The 24,571-nt window shown below is 41.2% G+C and overlaps 1 protein-coding gene across 5 annotated transcripts in view; it reads right to left on the bottom strand.

The window, feature by feature from the left end:
• Positions 1–24,362, bottom strand: part of DYNC1I2 (dynein cytoplasmic 1 intermediate chain 2) — a 39,284-nt gene extending 14,922 nt beyond the window's left edge. Inside the window, exons 1-6 of one of the 5 annotated variants that reach the window (XM_053359682.1) lie at positions 24,165–24,362; positions 20,411–20,528; positions 17,928–18,042; positions 13,319–13,463; positions 9,834–9,893; positions 8,128–8,243 (exon numbers count right to left, since the gene is read on the bottom strand). In XM_053359682.1, coding sequence (XP_053215657.1) covers positions 8,128–8,243; positions 9,834–9,893; positions 13,319–13,463; positions 17,928–18,042; positions 20,411–20,518 — 544 coding nt within the window. In that variant the 5' untranslated portion in view covers positions 20,519–20,528; positions 24,165–24,362. Of the gene's footprint in view, positions 1–8,127; positions 8,244–9,833; positions 9,894–13,318; positions 13,464–17,927; positions 18,043–20,410; positions 20,529–24,134 lie in introns of all 5 variants that reach the window. The other 4 variants (XM_053359691.1, XM_053359701.1, XM_053359711.1 and 1 more) reach the window with 4 other exon arrangements.
• Positions 24,363–24,571: the final 209 nt, after the last annotated feature.

Consider the following 24,571-nt stretch of genomic DNA (forward strand, 5'->3'; position numbering starts at 1 on the left):
AACTTGTACCTGCTGCATCCTGTGTTATTTTAGCTGTATTAGCAGCACGGTAGTCACCTCTCTGGGGTGCAAGCCTGGACAGTGTAAATTGAGGTCCTGGGCTGCCCAGAAAACAAGACCTCTCGGCATCACTGATGTGGTCCAAAGGAAAGCAGAGCAGTATGTTTGGCACCAGCTTGGCTGCAGGAGTTGCCGGAAGGTGGCATACAAGATGACAGTGGTAAACAATCATTTAAAAGGGGTGGCTATCCTGGGTGCTGCCCCACATGCTGCTGGGCTACAACTCCACTATACCTGACCATTAGTCAAGCTGTCTGGAGCTGATAAGGAGTTTTATTTTATTTTTTTTAATTAAATATTTATTAGCATTTTCAAAAAAACAAACAAGAACAAAAAATAAACAGAACAAAAGAAAAATACAAAAATACATAACAAAATTAAACAACAAAAGAAAAATAGAAAAAACACATAAAGTTACTAATACTTATTGTTCTTAACCTTATTTCTCAGACCTCCTCACACCTCCCCTTCTTGTATTCCAATTTAAATTGTCAGTTCAGCAAATCCTTAACTTATTTCTTTACCTTAACTTATACATTTATTCTAACATACCATTTTTTACTTTGCTTCTTTTTCCATTTCCTCCATTTATTTTTAACAATCTTATTTTCAATTAATTTAAAAAAGAAGAAACCAATTTTACCTTATTAAAAACACACATCAATACTTATACCTCATTAATTGTTCTTAAACCTTTTTCCTAAAGTCGACCAAAATTTCCCTTCCACGATTTACCCAATTTCCTTACCACTAATTAAAAATAAAAAAAAGAAAACAAATTATCCTTATGTGCCCTTTGGATTCCCAACCTCCACCCACCCTTTTCCCGGTTCCAGTCCCCGACCAATGTCCATCAGTCTTTATATTATTTATTTAGCCTGGAGACCTCACATCTGAGGCCCTTTTATCTCTCTCAGTTCCTTTCTGCCGGTCTCTTTGATGGTCCTTAATGTTAAACCCCAAATCTCGGAGGGGCTCCGGCCCAGCAGAATCCTTGTTGCTTCCAGCCAGTCTTCCATACTTAAAAGCAAAGCCTGTGGGGGGCTCCAACTCTTGTTTCAAATTTCTTACAAATCCAGATATCCCCAAGGCTCCAGCTTTCACCTTCCGCAAATTTGTAATCCTCAGGTCTTCAGATCTCCTCCAAGGGAGATCTCTCCATTTTCCAGGTTCCCATTCAGACCAGGCTTTCCACATCCAATTTTTATTGTCCTTTTTTATCATCATGTCAGGCCTCATATTGTAACTCTCCTTTAACTCCTGCACATCTCCTGCTTCTCCTTCATTTTCTTCAAAGACTGCACCTTGCTCCATCATTTCTGCACTTTCAGTTTCATTTATTTGTTCTGTTAAGCAGGCTTCCTGTTTCAAGTCCTTATCAGGCTCAAAACTGTTGTTTACTGACCAGTGTAGTAGTGATACCTTTGTAGACATAACATTGTATTCATCTTTCAAGTTTCCCAAGAGAACGAGTGCTCTGTCCAATTCTGCTTGGATTTTACATACTCCAGTCATTTTTGTAATGTAGTATCCCTATTACCCCTCTAGGGGGATTTTAGTTCCTTAATGTTCCTTTCAGCTCAAAACCAAAAGTCCAGTTATTTTGTATCAGCCCTCGTTGTTTTCAACAAAGTTGTACCAAGTGAACCAGCAAAAACAGCAGAAACAATGTTCTCTTTTTCCAGCTGGCAACTAGCTGACTAGCAGCTCTCTTGACAGCTGTCAAAATCTTCCCTGCAACAGACTTTCTCTTGGGGCGTTCCCGGGTCTCGGGGGGGGGGTGAAATTCCAATCCCCAGATTCTTTTTATCCTCCAGTAAATCCTTATAGTGTCAAAACCGTGAAATCAAGATCTTTTCACTAAAAAACAGGTTCTCTCGACCTTAGTTGCCCAGTCCTTTGCTTTAAATTGTTTACAAAGAGGGGGGGGGTGACTTCCTTTTTAGCCCCTTCCCGCTCGTTCCAGATCCAAAATTAAAAATTTTTAACGTTCCAATCTCCGTATTACTCACGGGTTTATATTTTAGAGTCCAGTCGGTCTTGAAAGAAGTTGGCGCTCTCTGTCAATGGCTTGCGGCTTCACTCCGTAGGCGAGGGAGTACTCTCAGCACCACGCCTCACCCTGCCTCCGTTCCGAAGCCTTTAAAAAGGCTCCGTCACGGATTGGGGGGGCGCAAATGGTGCCCGCCGAGTCTCTGTGTTCACAGGCATCCACGCCTGTGATTTTAAGGGTCTCCGCTTCGCCGCAGCGGCCAGACCCAGACGCTACGGAGCCGATTCCCTCCGGAGCTCGGAGGGAATCCGCCATTAAACAATGGCGCCAACCCGGAAGTCGGAGTTTTAGTCCACAACAGCCGAAGGGCCACAGGTTAGCTAGTGCAGGCTGCTCAGAAATTCTTAATGCACCAGAGTCTAGAATGTCATGTTATCTGAACATGGGCTCATTCTTCTTCCAAGCAAACCATGAACAGTAGGGTTAGTTTGCGGAGAAAAAACAGAACCCAATTTCGGAAGACATGGATGCCAGACTTTGACTTGTTTAATTTAGAGACACAAGAAGTGGGGTGGGGAACTTCTGAGGAGGGTGAACTAGGATGTTGCTCATTTATATGAATTATCGGCCATTTTAAACTATGTCTTAATGTGACATGCAAACTAGGTCAGTGTATGAATTAAAGTATGACTACACTAAATAGAGTAGACCAGGGGTGTCAAACTCAAATTCATCGGGGGCCGCATCAGCAGTTTGGTCACCCTCAAAGGGCCGGTTGTATCTGTAGGACTATGTGTCCACTCTTTATTATCATAAATTATTGTCACTGCATTCAATTATTACTGTTTTTTGTAATAATGTAGACGGTCCAGAAGGCTGTTATGGTCGATTGTATCAAAGGCCGCTGAGAGATCCAGCAGAACTAGGAAACAAAGTTGTTACAAATAATGAGCCCTAATGAGACGATTGCTGCAATCCTATGTGCATTTACTTGAAACTCCTGTCGAAGAAAGTGAGGCTGGCTTCTGAGTAAACATACACGGCATGGGGGGGGGGAGAGAGAGAGAGAGAGAGAGAGAGAGAGCTCTGACAGGAAAGCATCAACATGCCTTGTGCACTCTCATTTTCCTTGGCTAATTCCCCTGCCCCCCCCCATCTCGGGGTGCCATTGCATAGTGCAAAAGGCGAAAGAGCGCGAGCACACTGCCTGCAACTGGATCTCCCGGCTTTTTCCTTTCCTTCCCCGAGACGGGAGGGAGAGATCAAGACGGAGCTGCTGGCAGGGCGGAGAGCGAGCCACCCAATTGTGTGACCGAGTGATGGAAGGGCTGCAAGGAGCCGCAGTCCGATCTCCTCCCAGGAATGTGCCAGCGGGACTGACATGTGCCGGACGGGGAGAACCGCCCAGCGTCGCTGCGGAGTCCAACTTGTGGAGCTGAGATAGAGAGCCGGGCGCCAGATCGCCTTCCTCGCTTGGCTTGCCGCGAAATTGCAAGAGGAGGAGGAGGAGGAGGAAGGCGGCAGTGGGGTGCAGGGAGTGGAGGGGGTGCCAGGGAACACAGCCCCCTCCCATCACGGCCATCATCATCGCCGCCCCCACTTTACATTTATTTTAAGGGTGTTTGGAGTGCGCGCGCGCCTCTCTCTCTCTCCCACTCACCCCCCCCCCACCAGCCACCCCATATTCCCAAAGAACACGGGCATCGTCGGTCCTGGAAAGGCTGGCCATGCAAAGATGGAGAGGGAGGCGAAATGAAGAGGAAGGGAAGGGAAATGAAGAGGAAGGCGAAATGAAGAGGAAGAGGCTGGTGAAATCCAGCGCGGCGGAGAAGAGGACGCCTCTCACAGGGCGAGTTTGCACGCCGGGATCCAGCATCCCCGGAGAAGATCTAAGGCTGGAATAAAAAAGTTTCTCCGAGGAGAAAGACTCCCCCTCCGCAGCGCGGAGAGACCTGACCTTCCGCTTGCTCTTTTTGAGCAGTGATCGGGAGAGAGAAGCAAGCTGCCCGCCTCGCTTCAGCCCCCGACGACGAAGGCGCAAGTTGAGAGACACGGGGACATTTGAAGCAGCAGCTACGTCCTTAAAAGCGACGGGGGGAGGCGAGTAGGGAGCCGCACCATGTAAACTTTATTGTGTAAAAAAAAAACACAAGCGAGAATAAAAGGTGAAGGCTGGTGGCCGGCGGCAGCTACACGGGCCACATGACGAGGTCTGGCGGGCCGGATTTGGCCCGCGGGCCTTGTGTCTGACACCCGTGGAGTAGACCATTCTTCATCTACTAGATGACAAGGGCAGCTGTACTCGTTCTGGATTTTGTTCAAGTCGAATTCTTGAGTTCCTATTTCCAGCCTCACTTCTTTTGTTATTTTAGCCTATTTATTATTCCCTATCTAGGATTATTTCACATTCTTTTAAACCTTTCACTAAAAACTTTTAATAGCCACATAAGAACATAACAATGAGAAGTGGAGCTGTATGTCAAATCATTTTATTGATGAATATTCATTACACTATGCTAAGTGGTTAATTCTGTGTTTTTCCCTTGACAGAGGATCTAAGGTTATAAGGCAAGCATTAAATATGTGTAAAAGTAGTAGTTACTTCTTAAAATGCCAAATCCCTTGTCAATGAATGGTAAATTCAAGTTTAATGAACCAGTGAATTCTTACTTTGCGTTAACATCAAAATTGTGATGTATTTTGGCGAGATGGAAAGAAAAGCAGGGCTGTAAATTAGACAGCACCCAGCAATAACACTCAAGAGTGAAGTTCCAGTTGCCTGTGTAATCTGTTGCTGCAGAGTAGGTTAATCAAAGTTAAATCATCTGTGAAATGGGTGGCTTTTGTTAAGCTGAAGGTGTCTTCAGATCACATTTGCCATCTGTATTTCATTTTATATTTTAGGCAGGTACGAGGTCAAAAATATCTCTTAGAAACAGTACCACTTGGGAAGTGTTGTGCTGTTCAGACATTATTTTTATTACACAAGCATCTGGGAACTCACATATTGAATTCTTATAGCTAAGACATACAAAGTTTGACAATATCAAAACAAATTTTATTTTTTAAATCAGAAATAGCAGTGGGGAACGTGCAGCCTGACAGACAGTGATACAGAGACAGAGAGCGCATTATGGAATCCTGCAATGAAACAAACTCTATCCATTTCTGGCTCTTGTCCCTGCTACCAGATTAAGCAGCCCTTAACAGAAAAACATTCTCTGCCTCAGTGTCTCAGTGATGGTGAGAAAAGTTGTTGAATCTGAACTGTATTGCTTAATATGGATGTAAAGAGCAGCACAATTTGTCTTATTTTCTTTCTTCTCTCATTATTTTAGAAGTTCTGAACATCAAAGTACTGACAGTGACACCCATCAGTAACACTGTAAGGAAACAACTACAGTTTTTCATTCAACAGTATCTGACTCTTATTGATATAAGTGAATAACTGGCAGGCCATCTGAAGTCACTCTGTATTCCCCAAAGATAAACATCAACACCCAAATCTCTAGTGACTATCGTAACCTGGACATGTATCCCCCATGTACTTTTCAGTTCAAAGCAAACAGCAGAAAGATGGATTGGGAGGAGATCAACGTTATACTATACTGTATCTTGAGCTCACTTGACACTATTCTACAACAGAACTTGGCACTGGCAATTAAGAGAAACAAGTATCTGCGCCACCTTTTATTCTCTCATTGCTTTGGAATTGTTTGCTCATATTCTGGGATTATTGAATCCTATTTCAAAAGCACATAGCTGGAAGAAGATACGCAAGTTTCGGTTAACACACAGTATTCTATCCAGAAATGTTATTTTACTGTGGGAGCACTCTAAGAAGAATTAGATGGACAGGCTGTGGTTAAGAACATAAGTATTGTCATACTGGGCTAGACCAATAGCCCATCTGCCCCACATTCTGTCTCCAACGGTGTCTAGAAATGGATGCTTGAGGATGTGTATAGAATAGAGCAATTATGGAGTGATTTCTCTCCTGTTGTTCATTTCTGGCATCCAACAGTCACAGACATACGAACACTGAGCATGAGATGATCACTAATGAACCTATCCTCCATGACTTTTCTAATCATTTTCAGATTCCAGAAAGAGATGGATCTTTACTTTTGTACCCAATTCTACAAGTTCCCCACGCACTAGGCACGATGCACATCTTAATGCACCGATGCTGCTTCCTAGGTTTTCTATGGAAGATAAAGAGAGATAGTACCATGTCCCATCTGTAACCTCTAAGGGTGGACATTTGCACAATTTGTTTGTTTTTGCATGAAATTACAGCATGGCCAAGGTTCAATTTCATTTGTAATTCTGACTGAAAACTAGTTCAGCCATACTCAACTTCATGAAAAAGAAAACGAACCATCACTCCTGGTATTCATATACTCAAGTCAGATCTGCTCACATGAGACAAGCAGAAGAAAACTATCATCATGGAATTAAACTGCACCCAATTAAGCAGATGTCTCAATGATGGAGAAAGCACATGGCCTTATACCTCTAAATGAAAACTCTAGCTACAGAACCAAATGAAGTCAAAACTATAGAAGTGTCTTCATTAATCAACATTTTCTACAGATGCAGTTTGAGCTAGCCTGTCTTCTTTTGAAGCTGAAATCCTAAGTATGTTTCCTTTCATTAAAACTCACTTTGTAAATTCTTTGAACTAAAAGACAGCAGAAACTTTTATTCCTTGAATTATATAGCCAAACATACTAGCAAATACAATTTTCTATTCCTCTGTTCCTCATGTTGTCACAGCCATACAAGGCTTGAGCCAAAGTCGTGTGCATGCACAGGCAAGGACCATATGAACTTAAAGAGTTTTGATACTTTCTAGTTTTTGCTGCAGCATTTCCCATTGCCAAAGAAGAAAGGCACTGTTCATTTTAGCATATGGCTTGCCCATTAGGCTCCCAGAGGCACTGTAACAGCATTAGAAACTGAGATATGAAAGCTAGGAGCTAAATGGCACCTTAAACCTAGGTTATGGGTGCAACAACAGAACGTCTAGGTGTGCTTTTTTATAACAAGAATACAAAACTGAAAAGGAATGAACTGCAGCTAAAATATTACGTTCATTTTTCACATGGTCTAGTCCTTCCCATGCCCACCCCCCAATATTATTAAGAGGGTCTCTTCTCCAGAAAGTAGCTGGAAGTAGTGAGGCAGAAAAAGGTCCTCCCTTTAATCTGAAATCTTAGGCACAGTACTACGCCCACAGCTCAGAAACTGCTTGCGCTAATGAAATTCCCTGTCACAAAATGCGCCTAGAACAATGGGAGTTTCGAACACTGCACTGTAACAAGAGCTTCAGAAAAGTCACAGTGCCTGGCTCTCACTGTTATGTGTAAATGCCTTCTTTGCATTCATTATCATAATTAGTTCCACTGTTTACACCTTATGTAAAAGAAACAAAAAGTATTATTCATCTTTGAAGGATATATTTTAATTTGATAAGAGAACGTTGTTAAAATAAGTAGGGTCGGATCCAGATGTGTCCTCCACAATTGGAAGGGCTCATTCTGCTCATAGGAAACCAGGATCCAGTGGAGACTCCTTGCTGGAGGAAGGTGGTGGATCAGTGATTTTCACCAAGTGCTCTTTCCTATTACAGTCCCTCACACTGTTCTTGAAAGATTCTCCTTCAGCTCTTTGGATCAGGTTTTCACAGTCCTAACTTCAGAACTTCAAATGGCTCAATCACCCAACAACATTGTGACACCAGGTGATTGACAAGTGAGCAGCCCTGCACACCTGTAAATTCTGGCCCATGAGAATAAATTTTCATTAGGATTCAGTCCATGGAGCCAAAAAAATTCCCAAATCTGGATGCAACTTGTAGAGTTAAGGAACAGACCATCTAATGAATAAGCCAGTATTCTATCAAACCCCAAAGTCACATGCAAAAATAGTAATTTCTTGTCCTGCAAACATTTCTATTCCTGTATTTTCACAAAATAAGTTTTGGAATTTTCCCCTGTGGCATAACCCATCTCACCCTCTTCATGCGGGGTTTTAAAAACAAAGGAATAGGAAGAGTAAGTCATATTCACCTTCTTTTGGTTGAGTCATAACTGGTGTTTGGGTCTCCTTTGTGTATGTGACCATTTCTCGAGGAGGAAAGTCAACTTGTGTAATTTTGGACATTGCAAGTTTAATAGGTCCACGTCTAAAAAAAAATGATGGAGAAAGTTATAATGCAACTACAATTCATGCAACTTACATCGAACAAATGTGTGGAAAGTCAGACAATCCATCATCTCTATATAACAAGTATTAAATTTAACTATTGCTGAATTATACATCTTTTTCTTTTAAAATAAAAAGCCAGCACAGAAGGGGAAACAAAGGAAAGTAAATAAAATATCAAGAAACTGATTTGTTTGTTATGCTGCTTTTTCAGATGGCAGAAACGCTAGCCCATATAACTGGTATGCACTGAGATTTAAACAAATTTCCTCCATAAACAACAGAAGGAACCTCCTCTGATTCCTGTGCTGCAGTCCACTCCATTCAGTAGTGTACTCCAGCCCCCATGAGAAGTTTTTTGGGGATGGGAAAGCCATATTCTGCCCACTTCATTTGAACAGCATGTCGCTGGACCAAGCCAATGTAAAATGTGTGAATTCTGTGCCAATGCAACACAACTGCAATTTAACTTGCAGAAAACTGTGTTACCATCTTGAAATAATATAATGCAATTAAGAAATCAGTATGTTGTAATACCTCTGCAATCACCAATTGGCAAAATTCCCAGGGAACTATTTGACCGAGATCAGGAGTGGCTAACATTTTTTGGCTAAGGGTCATATTCACCCTTGACCAACCTTCCAGGGGCTGCATGTCAGTGGTGTGTATGGCCAAGCGAGTACAGCCACCCCACACCCACAGCACCTCTCACATGCAAACCAGCACACAGTCCCTCCTTCTCGTCTGATCTGTGCAGACCAGTTGAAGAAGGTTACTGCTCCCTCCCAGGTCATCAAATGACCAATCTGATTGTGGGGAGGGAACAATTTGCATCTCTCCTCAAGGAGCTCTCTATCCAAGGCCCAGCTCTGAGTCTACTTTAAAACTTACTTTCACTGCCAAAAAATTTGGAGCACTTGATCCAGCCTATGGGCTAGCCACCCCTGATCTAGATATACGTACATTAATGTTTTCACTCAATGAGTAAGGAAAATGCCTAAAATTACTGGCCCTCTTCCCTGTTTTATAAAAATACAACATCATATTTCCCCCCCCCAAAGTGCCCAAAGCAAGCCACATACATTATCTCAATAATCCTGTAAGACCAGTATTATTGCTTTATCAAAGGTATGTAGACTTAGACAAGGCATTCATGACTAACGACTTGACATGGATGTCATAAAGTCATTTTTTTTAAAAAAAATACGAGAATATTTAGTATATTAGTAAATTAAAAGTCTTTAGAAAATTAGTTGCATTAAGATGCTGAATATAAATTCAGAGGTTGCAATCCAGAAATGTACATGCGCCAGATCAAATTTGTTCAGTCATATAACGAACAGCTCTCCCCAAACACAAAACCTTTTTCTGGTTTAACATACTGTTTGTGGAAGCTGATGATCAATAAACTGCACATCATACATCACTTTCACTTAATGATCTGGATGCAACCTTAAACGCATAGCTAAAATTGTTTTACATATTATATTTTAAGACGTGAAATAATTTGGCTTATATAAAAGACAATCATTACAACAAAGATGGAAGATAAAAAAAATCTCTGCTATACCCCAGATCGGAATCAGAGTGAAGCTGTAGAACTGATGGATCAGTATCCCAATGCAGCGTCCTGACAACACAGGTTGAAGAACAACCATGCAGCATTAGCAAAAAAGGCCAGAGATTAGTGAAGCAAATACATTCTATTAAATGTTAAAAGCTATCGGAAGCTACAATAATATGATGGCTTCAGATATTTTAAAAGTGCCAGAAATATCAGTTAGTGGAAATTGAGTGGACATTCAGAGCTACTACAATACATGCATCATACCAATTAAAATAGAAACATACAGTTCAGAACAATTAGTAGAGCGACAGCATTCAGTTGATCAATCTGTAAGACTGATTAAAACCTTTTTACTCGGCTAAAACTGAGGTTTTAAAAAGTGTAATTGTTTTTAATTTAAATATAACATTTTAATGCAACACCTGTGGAAGGAAGGTATTTCCTTAGAAGACACGCCCCCTTATTTACCACACGGAAGAAATGGCTTTTCTTAGATAGATGTGAATGTGTTGCATCAGGTCCTAACAAAGAGCAGGGTTCTTTACCCTCAGATCTTTTATACGCATGCAAATGTATGCAAATTTAAAAGTTATACAATGAATCACCTAACACTTCTTTAAATAGGTGACAGCCCCTGTATTTAGAGATGCATTCAGTCAAGGATAAGCTTTGACTTATCTTAGAGTTTATTAACACTATACAGCTACATAGATTTAGTGGTGTCACCCGAGATCCAGTTTGTTAACATACTGTGATCTTGCCCGAAGCATTAAATATGTTCAGGAAATTGTCATATTGGTAAAGGAAATGAGTCAACACATAAACCTTTGGGTGCAGGAAAAAGCACTTTTCCACTGGGATATACTGCTGCTAGTGTTTCCAAGATGTGACATTGCTATAATTATGGGTTAAGCACTGCCTTGGGCTTATGTCATTTAATTTAAAGCCAACTCAAGACAGTCAATGTTGCAGCATTCAGCAAGTTAAGCAGTGCAGTACTATGTTTACTCAGAAGTAAGTCTGCTGAATTTGAGATGTACTTTCTTGTAAGTAGGTTTAAGACAACAACCATTTAGGAACTATTTCAAGTTGCAACTATATAGTATATAAGAGTAACATACCAAGCATTAGCTTTAACCTACATAAATAAAATTGTATACATTTTAGTCTTGTGGCCTACTAGAATGCTAGAAAATGCTAGAATGCTAGAAAAGCAAAGCAAATATAAATAAACACACATATCAGACGTTCTAATGACTAACCATATTCAAAATTCTGAATAAAGAAGTTTGTCTTTTGATAAGTAATTAAGTTGCTTTCATGAAACTCGAAAATCATTTCAGATAGATTTTGCATTAAAATAACTGGTCTACTGTTCACTATAAATTTATTACTCCAATTATTTATTAAATTTCATTCATACCCCTCTTTTCTACAACAGGATGCACCAAAGCAGCACACAAAAATAAAATCACCAGCAATACAACAAAACATTAATAATGTAGAAGTGCAACCAAAGCATAACAAAAAAGTTTACAAAATAGCAGAGCGCTAACATTAAAAATTCACCTGAATGAATAGATCTTCAAAACTTGCCTAAAACAGACAAAAGGGAACCTAATGGTTTTCCCAGGGAAGAAATTCTAGTTTTGGTACCATAGCCAAAAAGGCCCTGTACTGCTGCTGGAAGGATGGAGAACAGGGCATCTGAAGGCAATCTTAGGACTCAGGCAGCTTTGTATGGAAGAACATACATCTGGAGATAATTCTTAACCCCCTAGGACCAGGCTGTGGTCCAACCAACACATACATACATATAGGTATAGGTACAAGATTTCTTCCACTTGCACTACCACTGGATATAACTCACAGAACAGAACATCCCCTTCCTCTCCTGGCCCCTGCACCCCCCTGCATCTGCTCTGAAGGGTCCCTCAACTCTCCAGATTAGTGCAGGGGGCTCCAGGGGTGAGGAGAGAAAGTGGAATTCACACTGTGTGAATGAAACTGTGTTCCACCCATCCACAGACACAGTTGGCTAGAACCCTTAATCAACACCATTTATTGGGTGAAGCCCATGATGGAAGACTTGGTTTTCATAGAATTCTCATGGCAGGAAAGTCACAGAAGCACAGCTGCTCTTTTATGCCCCACCAAATGTAATACGAGAATCCCCAAACTACGCAGGAGAAGCCACCAGATGGGCTTCTCCTGTATGATCCAGAAATTCTCATGCAATCCTTCTGGCACATGAAGGACTGGTGCTACTGTGGCTCCCTCATTGCCAGATGATTGTGGAATTTTCAAAGCATACGTTCTGTCCCCTAGGTGCTTAACCTAAAGATACACTTCCTTATTTTCCAATAGAAAGTGGAACTCTACCCTATTTTGAGGGCTCAGGTCAGATATACCATCGTTTTTCTTTTTTTCAAAACAAAGTAAGTTTCTTAAATGGCAGAAATGAAGCCCACAGTCACAACTGAACTACTACACTACAAGTGATTTCCATCTGCACATGACTGCACCCAACCACATGTTGATGGTAAACTAAGGCTATCTATGACTATATGAATTAATACAGAATGACACAGTTTCTCTTACTGGTGACCCACCAGGAGGCAATATCTAGTAGTGAAATGATACTTCCATTTCAACTTAAGACTGTATGTTCCATGTACATGGATGCATCCAATCCTAAATTCTCACAATACCGAAAGCCAATCCTAAATTCTCACAATACCGATTTTTAGGAAGAGTCTGGGCTCTTCAGGGAGATAATTTACACCCTAATGTAGGCCAGTTTAACCTGACTCATGGCACTGATGATCTTGACATCTGCTCAAAATACCAATGCTCAGCGCATAAGCATGTCTGTACGTGTGTGCACCGCCCACCAGTGATGATATAGCAATCCCAGGGTAAAATGAATAATTATCAGAACATTCCTGAGAGATATATTTGAGCATACAGAGTAATAAGTTGAATTTAAAAACAAGAAGCAAGAAACAATGAACTGGGGTGCAGCATTGGATAAACACTGGCTAAGTGAACTATGTGACTTATTAAAGTAATTTAGAATAAAAATATGGTACAATCCCTCCCTCCTTGGTATATGAAAATTGTTCATTACTTAGAACCAGATGCTGGCACACTGCCCACTTCCTCATCTAACCCTTCCTCTGTAACCGAAGATTTCATCCAAAAGTTTTGGTAAACTTTAAAGTATGTTCTTGGGTAGAGACCTGGACTAGAAAGAGAAGGCTAGATGGGGAAATAGGAAATCACACCAGCCTCTCATTCTGGTTAATGACCAAGGTATGCTAAGGAGAGGGTTCTGCTGGGTCCTATGACATGTTGGGAGAGATTGTGCCATACTTTTAAAGCAGAAAATTATTTTTTCAGTAACGTTAACACTTGTCAATTTTAATACTGTACTGCACTTTTGAGACCCCAACATATTAAATCTGGAAATCTTTAAGAAAACATACCTAGAACCAACAGCACCATCACCAGAATCTTGGCTTCCAGCCTCACTTGGTGTGCTCACAGATTTCGAAGATGGAGACATAGGAGGAGGGACTAAATAGTGAAACAGACAGGTATCCGCTGTTACTAGTCGTAGAGGTTGCACAGCTTAGGATGTTTCCAAATTAATTTAACATGGAAGCATTAAAAAAGTGATGGTAAACAAAAAATAAAATAAAATGGATGAAAATGAATAATAGAAAAAAAGGGGAAAAGACAATGTTAACATATCATGCTGGAGACTCATGCAGTTTTTAGCATTTAATGCATTTTGGGGTTATGTAGCAAGTATACTTTATACAAAACGCTGGGAAAATAAGGATTCTACAATTTAATACTTTGCTAAAAAACTGTTATTCAGAAACTGAAATATGTTATTAAAATTTACACAATGAATTTGGGGTTGTTATATCTTATAATACCAATTATTATTGGAGTGGGGGTGAGGAGTCATAAAACAAGCTCTTCTCCAAAACACAGTGTTTTAAACTTGTAATTATTTACTGAAAACAGTTTGTTCTATTCAGCTAAACCTCGATTTATAAGTTCTTAACATTATATTTTTTTAAAGCCTCACCTCAAAGGGAAGTTTGTTTACAACATTTTGTGATACAAATTTAGTGCAACTGGAATGGTAAATGAGAAGCAGCAGAATGCAACCTAAAACATGCGCCTATCAATTAATTATGCTTGCGCAACATCCAATAAAGATGTACAAGTTTTAATGTCTCTACATTGGTTTTTATCCAGATCTGCATTTTTCAGAGCCAAATAGCCCCACAATAAGTAATTTTGTTTTCACTGAGGATAAATAGGAGTATGTATTGAGCTGGATTCAGAGTTTCCATGAGAAGAATTCAGCTGGAGGAAGGAGAGGCAATTTTCAGATTCGTTCTTTGTTCTGTTGACCCCAGAAAAGCTACTCTGGAGGATTTGGGGACCCTCCAAAATAGAAAGGGAAGGTGGCATTGACAAATAAAGTTTCCCCCCATAACCCACATGGTAAATCTCAGGCAGTTCTGATTGGGAAAGGGAAACTCAAAAGCCAGTCAATCAATAAACATTATGCTGATGCAGTTGAACTGATATACAGATTTCTTACTTGAATTATACAAAAGTATTAAAAGTGTTCCAATTGCAGATATAATTGCTGATTATAAGAAATATTTTCAGAAAGGGGAAGGACAGAATGTCTTATCCTACAGTACTATATTAAAAATCATATGCCATGATACTCGCCACTGCTCAGTGTCTTCAAAATATGAAAATATAAGCTTTGGAAATGGAAAAGTATTTTTAATAAAACACATTAATCCTTCTATAGGACTAGTAAAATCAAAACATTGTTTTTTAATGAACTGCTATTTTCATGTTATTTTAAAAGAATATGCACTAACACTTAGTCCTGGAGACAGACACAACCAATTATTTGATTATTCTAAGAGGGACATGCTGAATCAAGTTCTTTGTTATGTTTTTAACTAGTTGCTACTGCCATCTATTGGTTGTTAAACAGTACGATGGTTTAGAACAGAGCTTTCCAAACTGTATGTTGCGACAGTGTGTGTAGGTGTGTCGCGCAAAAGCTCCCCACACTCCTTCCAGGGCAGCTGGAAAGTGGTTAGTTTAACCTCCTGTTTGCTAGTAAAACTGAATTACTGTGTCATGAAATGATGCATGTCTAAAAAGTGTGTCATCAACATGAAAGGTTTCGAAAGCTCTGGTTTAAAACCTTCAAATATTGTAGGTGCCTTTTTCTATTAGAGGAAACTATAGTATTTCCTCCAATAAAGCAGTTTACATGTAATACTGGTTAGGAAGCAAATACCTTCCAATTCAGTGAGACCCGAGCCAGAGCAGAGAGTGGTAGAATAGATTTTAAACCACTGCAGACAACAGATCGGAAACATGGAGTTGTGCCCAAAAATGTTATCACATTCACACAACGACTTCCACTTGTACAACAAAAATTCTCTTCCAACTCCTCTCCCCACATGCACCTCACGCTCCCAAGTCTGCTCCAGAAAGTTGGACTCCTAAAGCCGATTATTTTGTGGAGGGAGTCTTCTACTGCACAAGTGAAATTCCTTGCATGAACAGAACAACTTGGACACAACCCATGAATTTTAAATGCTCCCCTATGCAAGAATTTCCCTGCTGTTCAGACCACTGTGGGTGCTTTCCATCTGCATGTCTTTCCCTTTAATGACCGGGAAGTATTTTTAAAATGTGATCACTCACCTAGTCTGAAGTGGTTTAATCTGTTCTACCTCCTCAGAAGCCTATTACTATTTACCTCATAAATACAATTAAAACTGGTCTGTTAATGAAGCAAAACTTAACATACACTGAATTAGTAGCCGATTAATAAAATTAATAAATAATAATAAAATCAGCTCATCGTTTTTTGAACAACAAGGAGAGTTTGCCAATTCAAACGTTAAATCAAAATGATCAAAGCATAACAAAACTGGTGACTAAGCCCAACTGAACAAAATAGGACTTACTCCTGTGCATAAAATGGTATGGTCAGTTACGATCCAGTGCCAAACATTATAATCTTCACAGGAGCACCAAAGATTAAGGTCCTTCCTGCACCACCAGCCCTGAAATTTTGGAAGCAGTTTCCAACAAAAGGGCCAATGAAGTTATATTTGATAAAAGTATGGCTACCAAGTTCTACTAGTGTCTTTTTCTGTTCAAAATATTCCCATCAGCAGTGTTAAAGGCTATTTGGTATTTGGAAATACATTAGCTTGAAAAGTAGACATAAACAAAAGGAAGCTGCCTCAGTTATACTACTGCACTAAAAATGTTTATGTCACAGCCAGATCGCCCTCACATCCAAGGAGTCAAGGAATCACATCCAAGGAATCACGTTGTCAAGGACAGCACCAAGGTCCTCAATAAATTTGCTGCAGACTTTGCTATGGAAGCCACTTCTAAAGCTGATGTTCACGTGGAACCCCACAAGTAGCTCCACGTCACACTGGCCTATCACTTCCAAGCCAGCCCCTTGCCGATGCTCGAGAAGTTAGCTCAGAGCATAGATGTCAAGCTGGGCTGCGAATGGGTGGCTGCAATATTCTCCTGGGATCTTAGATTTGCCCATCATGAGACCCTCCAGGTGATCTACCCATACACCCCGCAGAACGATGATGAGCTGGAGCTTGTCCCAAGGGACTTCATGTCTCCTGTGGAGCAGGTCACCACCAGCAAAGGCTGGATTTATGGCTCTTCACTTGTGACAGGGTGCTATGGACAGCTGCCCAAGAATTACATCACCAAAGCAGATGAGTGCGGCACGTGGGTGTTCTATGGGTCATATGCCATTCTAAATGCTAATTCATCCCTCTCCCTCCTGATGTTCACTGACGGAGTGGTGGATCGAAGACTGCAGGAGGATCAAGAACCAGGGAATACTGGGCCCCTCACAATCTTCTGCCAGAGTATGCAGCCCTTAAGGATCACCAACCCACCTGGGCCACAGAAGAGGCGCCTTTTCGTTTGCCGACAAGGCGAAAGGATGGATCTTTCGTTTGGGAAATACTGGCTCTTAGTGTTTGATGCCAAAGGAAGGTACATGCGGACAAAATGTTTATTTTGTACTGGTTAGGAAGCTGCCCTATTCCAAAAGAAGAACTGAAAAAGTAACATGTCTATGCAGGGTAGGCTTTTTATCTAATCTCTTGCAATGTTGCAATGCCCCCTTGTGGCAGAGTTATCGTCTCCTTTTTATATGCCTACAGATAGCTTAAAAGGAACCATTAAAAGTTTTAGCAACTTGAAAGGAAAATTACTAGAAGTACTTTCAAAATACTCTCCTTTAAGCATTATGGTATCTGTAATATATGTTCAGTTTAGGAAGATATTCCTGTTTCTACCTAAATCCTCAGATAGTTTAAGACATTCTGCTTGAACACCTTTTTAAAGGGTACTTTAAGAAATAACAGAAACGTTGGCTTGAATCTTGAATTCCCACAAGCAGAACTCCACTCATGGGATACTCCCATAAGAAGAAGGAAAGAGGCAATTTCCACCAATTTCACCCAGCAGAGCTGTTCTGCCAGGCCAGCAGACCCTCCGGAACTTCATGGGAAGTGTCATGGGAGGGTACAGGGCAAAGGGTAGAATGGACAAAAAAAAAGCCGCCACCACCATTCTTCCAGAGGAAGCCTCTCTGGGGAACCCTGCACCCAATCCATACATTACATTTTTTTTAATTTTAGAAATATAGTGTGAATCAATTAAACAAATCCAGCTTTGGATGCCTTCATATTACTTTCATATCTCAGATACTTTAGCATTTAGTTTTATAGGACAATTTTAAAGCTCGGGGATTATGCTCCAAATATTGTAATAATAAATGATCAAATTAAACTTATCTGTGTACGGCCATATTTAAAATCAGATATAGGCAATAAGTTACGAGAAGCATCACAAGAAAAGCTGTGGCAATAATGAACATACAACAGATACATGCATATGTGAGTAACAACTTTCATGCTAATACAAGTACCACTAAGGTGGTGGTGAGAGATATTCATGATAAATTTTCTTTATAATTCTTACCCATTGGAGCATCTGGCGTTAAACCCATGCTCTGAAGCAAGGCTTCAGCTTCCCGTCTCTTCTTTTCAAGGTCAGACTCATCTTGTACAGGAAGAGCTTCTTTCTTCTGATCAGTCTATATTTTTTTTAAAAAAAATAAGTTATGTGACAGTGCATACTTTCACATACCACTTGTTTTATGTGCAAGAAAAAGGTTTTAAAAGAAAAATTACTTCACTTCATAGAAATGGGATACAGGTAAGATTAATTGCATCTATATTTCACTGATAAAATCAGTGAGGAAGAATTGTGCCAGTTCTAGCCATTTCTTGGTCACAACACAGAGAAAGGCAAATGTGGATAGGGGTAGGAACTTAAGCTTATTACTGCAGCAAGTTCCCAAAGACCAACAAATGGCCTAAGGGTCTACCCTAAAATCAGTCAATGGCAGGAGGATATAGCTCAATGAAAATATCAACCAAGTCTGTGGTAGGTGTGAAAAAAAGATGATTTCCATGTTACTGAGTAAATATAAAACTGCCAATATTTTTTTAAATTCCACCCCCACTCTGTGATTTCTGGACGTTGTTTGTTTCTTTTTTAATGCCCAATCTACAAGAAAAAGCCCATCTAAATGGTCTCAATCACCAGCTATGGCATTTAACATTAGTGAATGCTTTAAAGATATTGATGTTAGCCTTTCCATTCCAGAGATTTATGCAAATTCAAAGATCCATGATATTATATATTTATCAAAAAGCGATTTATATCAAACTGAACTATTAGAAAACAGCCAGCTACGTTTCTGTAACCACAGTCTTGCATTGTACTGAGAAAAAATTTAGCTTCTAATTGACATATCTGGATTGTTCAATCACATAGTGAGATATCTGACAACTGTACAGTTCAGTTACACAGAAGTTACATTCAAGATTGTTGGTTCATCAAAGCTTAACTTCAGCAGGTCTTAAATGCTTTGCTGAAATAGAGCCAAGATTCATACCAGCTGCTTGTCAAAAACCTACACATCATCTCTGCCAATTGTGCACTTAAGGCAGTGTTTGTACCAACTTCCAATTTCCCAGTATATGAAGACTGCAAAGTAACTGGCTAAAGATCAAGAAAGTACTAAAATGGCACTGCATTCTTATTTTTATTTAATACATATATAAGGCATCTTTTCTCCAAGGGCCTCAAACTGGCATATGTCACTCTCCTTCCTTTTTAAAAAAACCCTGTGAGGCAAGTTTGGCTGAGAGATAATAAATGGCTCAACGTCAGCCAGGTGAAATGTATAGCTGTTCAGGAGTTTAAATCTTAGTCTTCTCGGTTCTAATCCAAAATTCTAACCATAACACACTAATTTTATTTACAACTTTTTGCTAAACATAAAAAAGTCAACTTAAGATTAAACCAGAATGATTTAAGGTGATTTTAGATACTGTCCTCGTCTTTGGGTCTTAACAAAATATTTCCACTTTGAACTGTTTTCCTGTGCTTGTACACCAAAATTCCAAAAATAGTACAACACTGATTAGAATGGTTTAAATATGGATTTTTTAATTCCAAAAATAGTACAACACTGATTAGAATGGTTTAAATATGCATTTTTAAATTTTTTCCAGTATTGCTAAATCATTACCATAGGGTCCAATTACTCCACACACACCCAATATTGGCATGCCAGAGGAATACCAAAAATAAGAGTATCATAGAATTGTAGAGTTGGCAGGGACTGCAAGGATCATCTAGTCTAATGCAAGAATCTTTTACCCAACATGGGCCTCAAACCCACAACCCTGATATTAAGTGTCTCAGGCGCTACTGACTGAGCCACCCCAGAGCAGAATGCTGGATAGTTTTTTGTTTCTTTTTACGATCTTAATACTTCAGAATGCATATGCCCTTGCACAAGCATACCACAGCATTAAAATGCCTCGAAGAATAAATGAACTGCCTTTGGTAATGCCGCTAGAGAAAAACCTTCCCTTACAGGAAGATGAGCCATGCCAGGAAATCACTTTCTAGCTGAGCCGATGGAAGAGTAGTGTTCTCATAACCTGATGGCTACTAAACTAAGCTGCTACTAGAGCAGTCTATGAACAGGACAGAAGTAAGACTATGCTTGGAGTACAAAGCCAAGCTTCATGATGACAGTACAGATGCAGATAGCTTCTACCTCACCCAACATGCCACATAGCTGTCATCTTTCATCCACTGCAGATATAGTCATCAGATAACATACATTTTAATGAATATCCAGTTAAAAGAATGAAGCTATTTCCAATGATTTTTTTAGCATGTAACACACATGCTTGGATCATACAAATGCTAAACCACAATTTAGCATTATATGTATGTGCTTCTGTGAGCTTAAACAAAACCTTGGCCTCCTCACATGTAGGGAGGAGTGAAGCAGGTGCATAAAGCTCCTTTGTTTATTTATCTCAATATATGAAGCTGGGATACAGTCATCTCACAGATGTAATTTGAAAAGTTCTTACTTCCTTTTTCTTTCGCTCTTCCTCTTTTCTCTTCTTCTCCTCTCTGATTTGGGCCAAGCGTTGTTTTTTACGCTCCAGCTCAGCCTTCAACTCACTTTTATCAGACATGATTAGAATTCTGTCAACAAAATAAAGATTACATGAAGAATTATATATACATAAATGAAAGTACCAAAAGTAGACTCAATTTTTGCATTATTGCATTCCAAAGACTAGAACAGGGGATGGGAAACCTATGGCCCTCAATACATTTCTGGACTCAAATTTCAGAAATCCTCAGCTAGCATTGCCAATGGTCAGAGAAAGTGGGAAGGTTAGCCACCCCTGGTCTAAGCTTTCTGCTAAAAGCGAAATAGAGCTGGTTATAATGCAGTACATCCTTTTCAAACAGGTTGTATTTGTTTGTTTGCAACTGAGAAATGCAAACCAAACTCTGCGGATACTCCTATATCCAAAACAATCAAAGACAGCATAGGAGAGGAAAATTGCAACTGCCTAAGTACAGTTGGCATAAGTACATAAATACAGGGAACAGGAAGACAGCTAATACCTGCTGGGCAGAATTTTTCCAAATAATAATTTAGAGAGATACAGTCCCTGTTCAGTTAAGAAACTCCTAAATTGGATTAAATAAAAGTTGTATGCCACAAGTTATTGCATGTACACATTAAAATCAAAATTTAATTCTGAAGGGGCAGCAAGTAAAATTAATGTACATTCATTGAATATATCAAACCTCCTGTTTCAAGATGTTTCACAGAGGTACATTTGGCATTCTCGTTTCCTGCTGAAAACACCTATTTACCCTGGCCTTTGACAGTTAGTTTTGTTGATTCTATATTATTCTAGTTTTGGATGGAACACATTTACTCATTTTTTATAACTGTATACTGTATTGCTGTGACATGCCTTGGGAACTTGTGATTTTTTAAAAATATAAATTAAAATAAAATAAAGTTTTTAAGAGCTTCTTATAGGATTACAGAGTACAGTATTAGAAGGAATTGAACAAATGGATGCAAAAGTCACTCCTGTACTCCTGAAAAGTTCTATTATGAATGTTAATACTTTAAACAATTTTGAGGTTAAACTAATCCAGTTAAGTAACCTTTCTTTTTTCAATGGCAGAGACAAACAATAATGCCACTAGGACTGCCTCTGGTGTGTTTCCATCATTTCATAAAAAGCACAGCAACCTGCCACACATTGACTATTCTAGTGCATGCTTACTCAGAAGCAAATTCTGCTTCCTTTCAAGAAAGGGACCACTCCTACCATAACCCTGCACAGGACTTGCAAACTAATCCTATGCTGAATTAAGACATGCCCAAACAATGACACTCAGGCAAGCAATGCTTGAATCACGTTAAAGCAAGGGCGGGAAGCCTGTGCCCCCTGAAACATACAACTGTAGAGTTGGAAGGGACCCCAAGAGTCATCTAGTCCAACCCCTTGCAACGCAGGAACTTCAACACCCATAAGCCCCAGTCTGCCTGGTCAGCAGTTAAAAGATTATAGGAGCTGCAGTCTAACAACATTTGGACGGCCGCAGGTTCCCCAGACACAGGTGCTTCCACGGAGGATTAGAGTCAGGGCTGGCCCACTCATTAGGCAAGGTGAGGCAACCACTCACCCGGGCAGCACATCCTATTGCCAATCTTTCTTCCTGTTTTAAATCATCCTTGACGCCTTCTTCTCTGGCAGGGAAGGAGGCACCATTCCAGGGTCCTCCTCAGGTGCCAAAATGTCTTGCCCCAGGCCTAATTATAGCCCATTTCCATTGCAAAGCTGTAACTGGCTGAAGTGGGCTCTGACCAAGCTTGTGCCCCTACCTATAATGTGTTGTCAACTTTTCAGAGGGGCAGCCCTGTTAAGTGGGCAAAAACCTATGAAGAGTAATGGGGGGGGGCACCGTAAGAGGATTTTATGGCAGAAGCTGAGGCAGGTTCTGGCCTACAGAAGACTTATGCAGTACAAAGCTGCACCGTCACCCCAAAGTCAGTGACAATGTTGAGACTGCTGCAAACATTAAATGGGCAGTGGGCAGCAATAGCAACAAAGTACCTCTTGGATCCTACTGGTTCTATTTCTGCAAAAGTGAACAACTCTAGTCTAGTTGGAGTTGGGTATCTGCCCTAATCGATGGAAAGAACATCCATGCTGGTGGGCATAAACTTGGCCTTGGCCTAGAACTGGAGGCTTAAAAGGTGTGGAAAAAGCTGCCACAAGAAATGGGGGCATAAGATTATTATTATTATTAATATCTATATACCGCCCTATACCCGCAGGTCTTGGGACAGTTCACAGGATAAAATCGCAATACAAAAACACAAAATACATAATGAAAAATAAATACAACACCCACCCAAGAATGCCCCCAACATATTTTAAAAGGGCACTGAATGTCCATCAACCCAAGGTCTGGTTAAAAAGGAACGTTTTTGCCCGGTGCCTGAAGGTTTATAATGAAGGTGCCAGGCAAACCTTTTTGGGGAGAGCATTCCACAGATGGGGAGCCACTATGGAAAAGATCCGTTCTCGTGTTGCAACCCTTAGGACCTCTTGTGGATGAGGCACACAAATGAGGCCCTCAGAAGATGATCTCAGAGTCCAGGTGGGTTCATATGGGAAAAGGAGGCCTTGAGTTATGGCAGTCCTGAGCCGTTGAAGGCTCTATAGGTCAAAACCAGCACTTTGAATTGGGCCCGGAAACTAACTGGTAACCAGTGCGGTCAGACTAAGACACAGCTGTCAACGTTTCCCTTTTTTTAAAGGGCAATTCCCTTATTCCGAATAGGATTCCTTGCGAGAAAAGGGAAACGTTGACAGCTATAGACTAAGACCAGTGTGATATACTCAAACTGTCCCCTCCCGGTGAGCAACCGGGTCTTAAAAAAGTAATTCTGGTATAATAATAATAATAATAATAATAATAATAATAATAATAATTTATTATTTATACCCTGCCCATCTGGCTGGGTTTCCCCAGCCACTCTGGGCGGCTTCCAATAAAACACTAAAATACAATAACCTATTAAACAATAAAAGCTTTCCTAAACAGGGCTGCCTTTAGATGTCTTCTAAAAGTTTGGTAGTTATTTTTCTCTTTGACATCTGGTGGGAGGGCGCTCCACAGGGCAGGTGCCACTACCGAGAAGGCCCTCTGTCTGGTTCCCTGTAACTTGGCTTCTTGCAGAAAGGGAACCGCCAGAAGGCCCTCGGCGCTGGACCTCAGTGTCTGGGCAGAACAATGGGGGTGGAGACGCTCCTTCAGGTATACTGGGCCGAGGCCATTTAGGGCTTTCAAGGTCAGCACCAACACTTTGAATTGTGCTCGGAAACGTCCTGGGAGCCAGCGTAGGTCTTTCAAGACGGCATGACCCCCCCCCCCCATCACGGTAAGGCACTTTCTCTGCTGCCAACACGGGAAGCAAAAGCGCCCGGAGATACGAGGGGAGCAAACCTAAGGCCAAGCAAGCAAGCGCCGCTCTGAGAAGAAAGCGGCGGCGACAACGCGCGGGCGGGGCAGGGGGAGAGGCGCGGCTCCGGGGCGTCGCCCACCCCGCGGCTCCACCCCTCCGCGCGCGCCCCCCCCCTCGCGCCCTCAACGGTCACAGGCTGACCGTTACTCCTGAGGCCACACGGCTCCGAAGCCGCCCAGGGTCTCTCTCCCACCCCCACCCCACCCCCCCGCCGCCGCATGGAGGAAGCGGGTGGGGCTCACCCCGCCGGCGGTCTCGAAGGCCGCGCTGACCTGTTACCGGGGCTTTTCCTCCGCTCAAATTGCCGCCGCCGGCTCTGCTCCGAGATGCTCCTTCACAAAAGGCGGCGGGGAAGGGGCGAGACGGCAGCGGCTTCCAATAAGGCGGTTGAGACCCAAAGCAAAGCCCCGCCGGAGACAGCTCAGCATCACCTGACGAGACGCGCATGCGCCGAAATGAGGCGAGGGGACTGGACGGAGCAGCAGCCGCCGTCCCTTGCGCAGCTTGGGCGTTGGGGAAGCGTGGAAAGGGGGCGCATGCGCGCGGCGAGAAACGCGGGTGACGTACGGTCGACGGGCGGAAGGGCGGTTTGTCTGGGGGCCCAGGACTAAGTTGCTCCACTGTTTTTCTGTGTGGGGTGTTTTTGTTTTTAATAGAGCGAAGGAATCAGTCAGCCACT

Source organism: Podarcis raffonei, chromosome 1, assembly GCF_027172205.1.
Source record: "Podarcis raffonei isolate rPodRaf1 chromosome 1, rPodRaf1.pri, whole genome shotgun sequence".
In the NCBI taxonomy this organism is placed as follows: domain Eukaryota; kingdom Metazoa; phylum Chordata; class Lepidosauria; order Squamata; family Lacertidae; genus Podarcis; species Podarcis raffonei.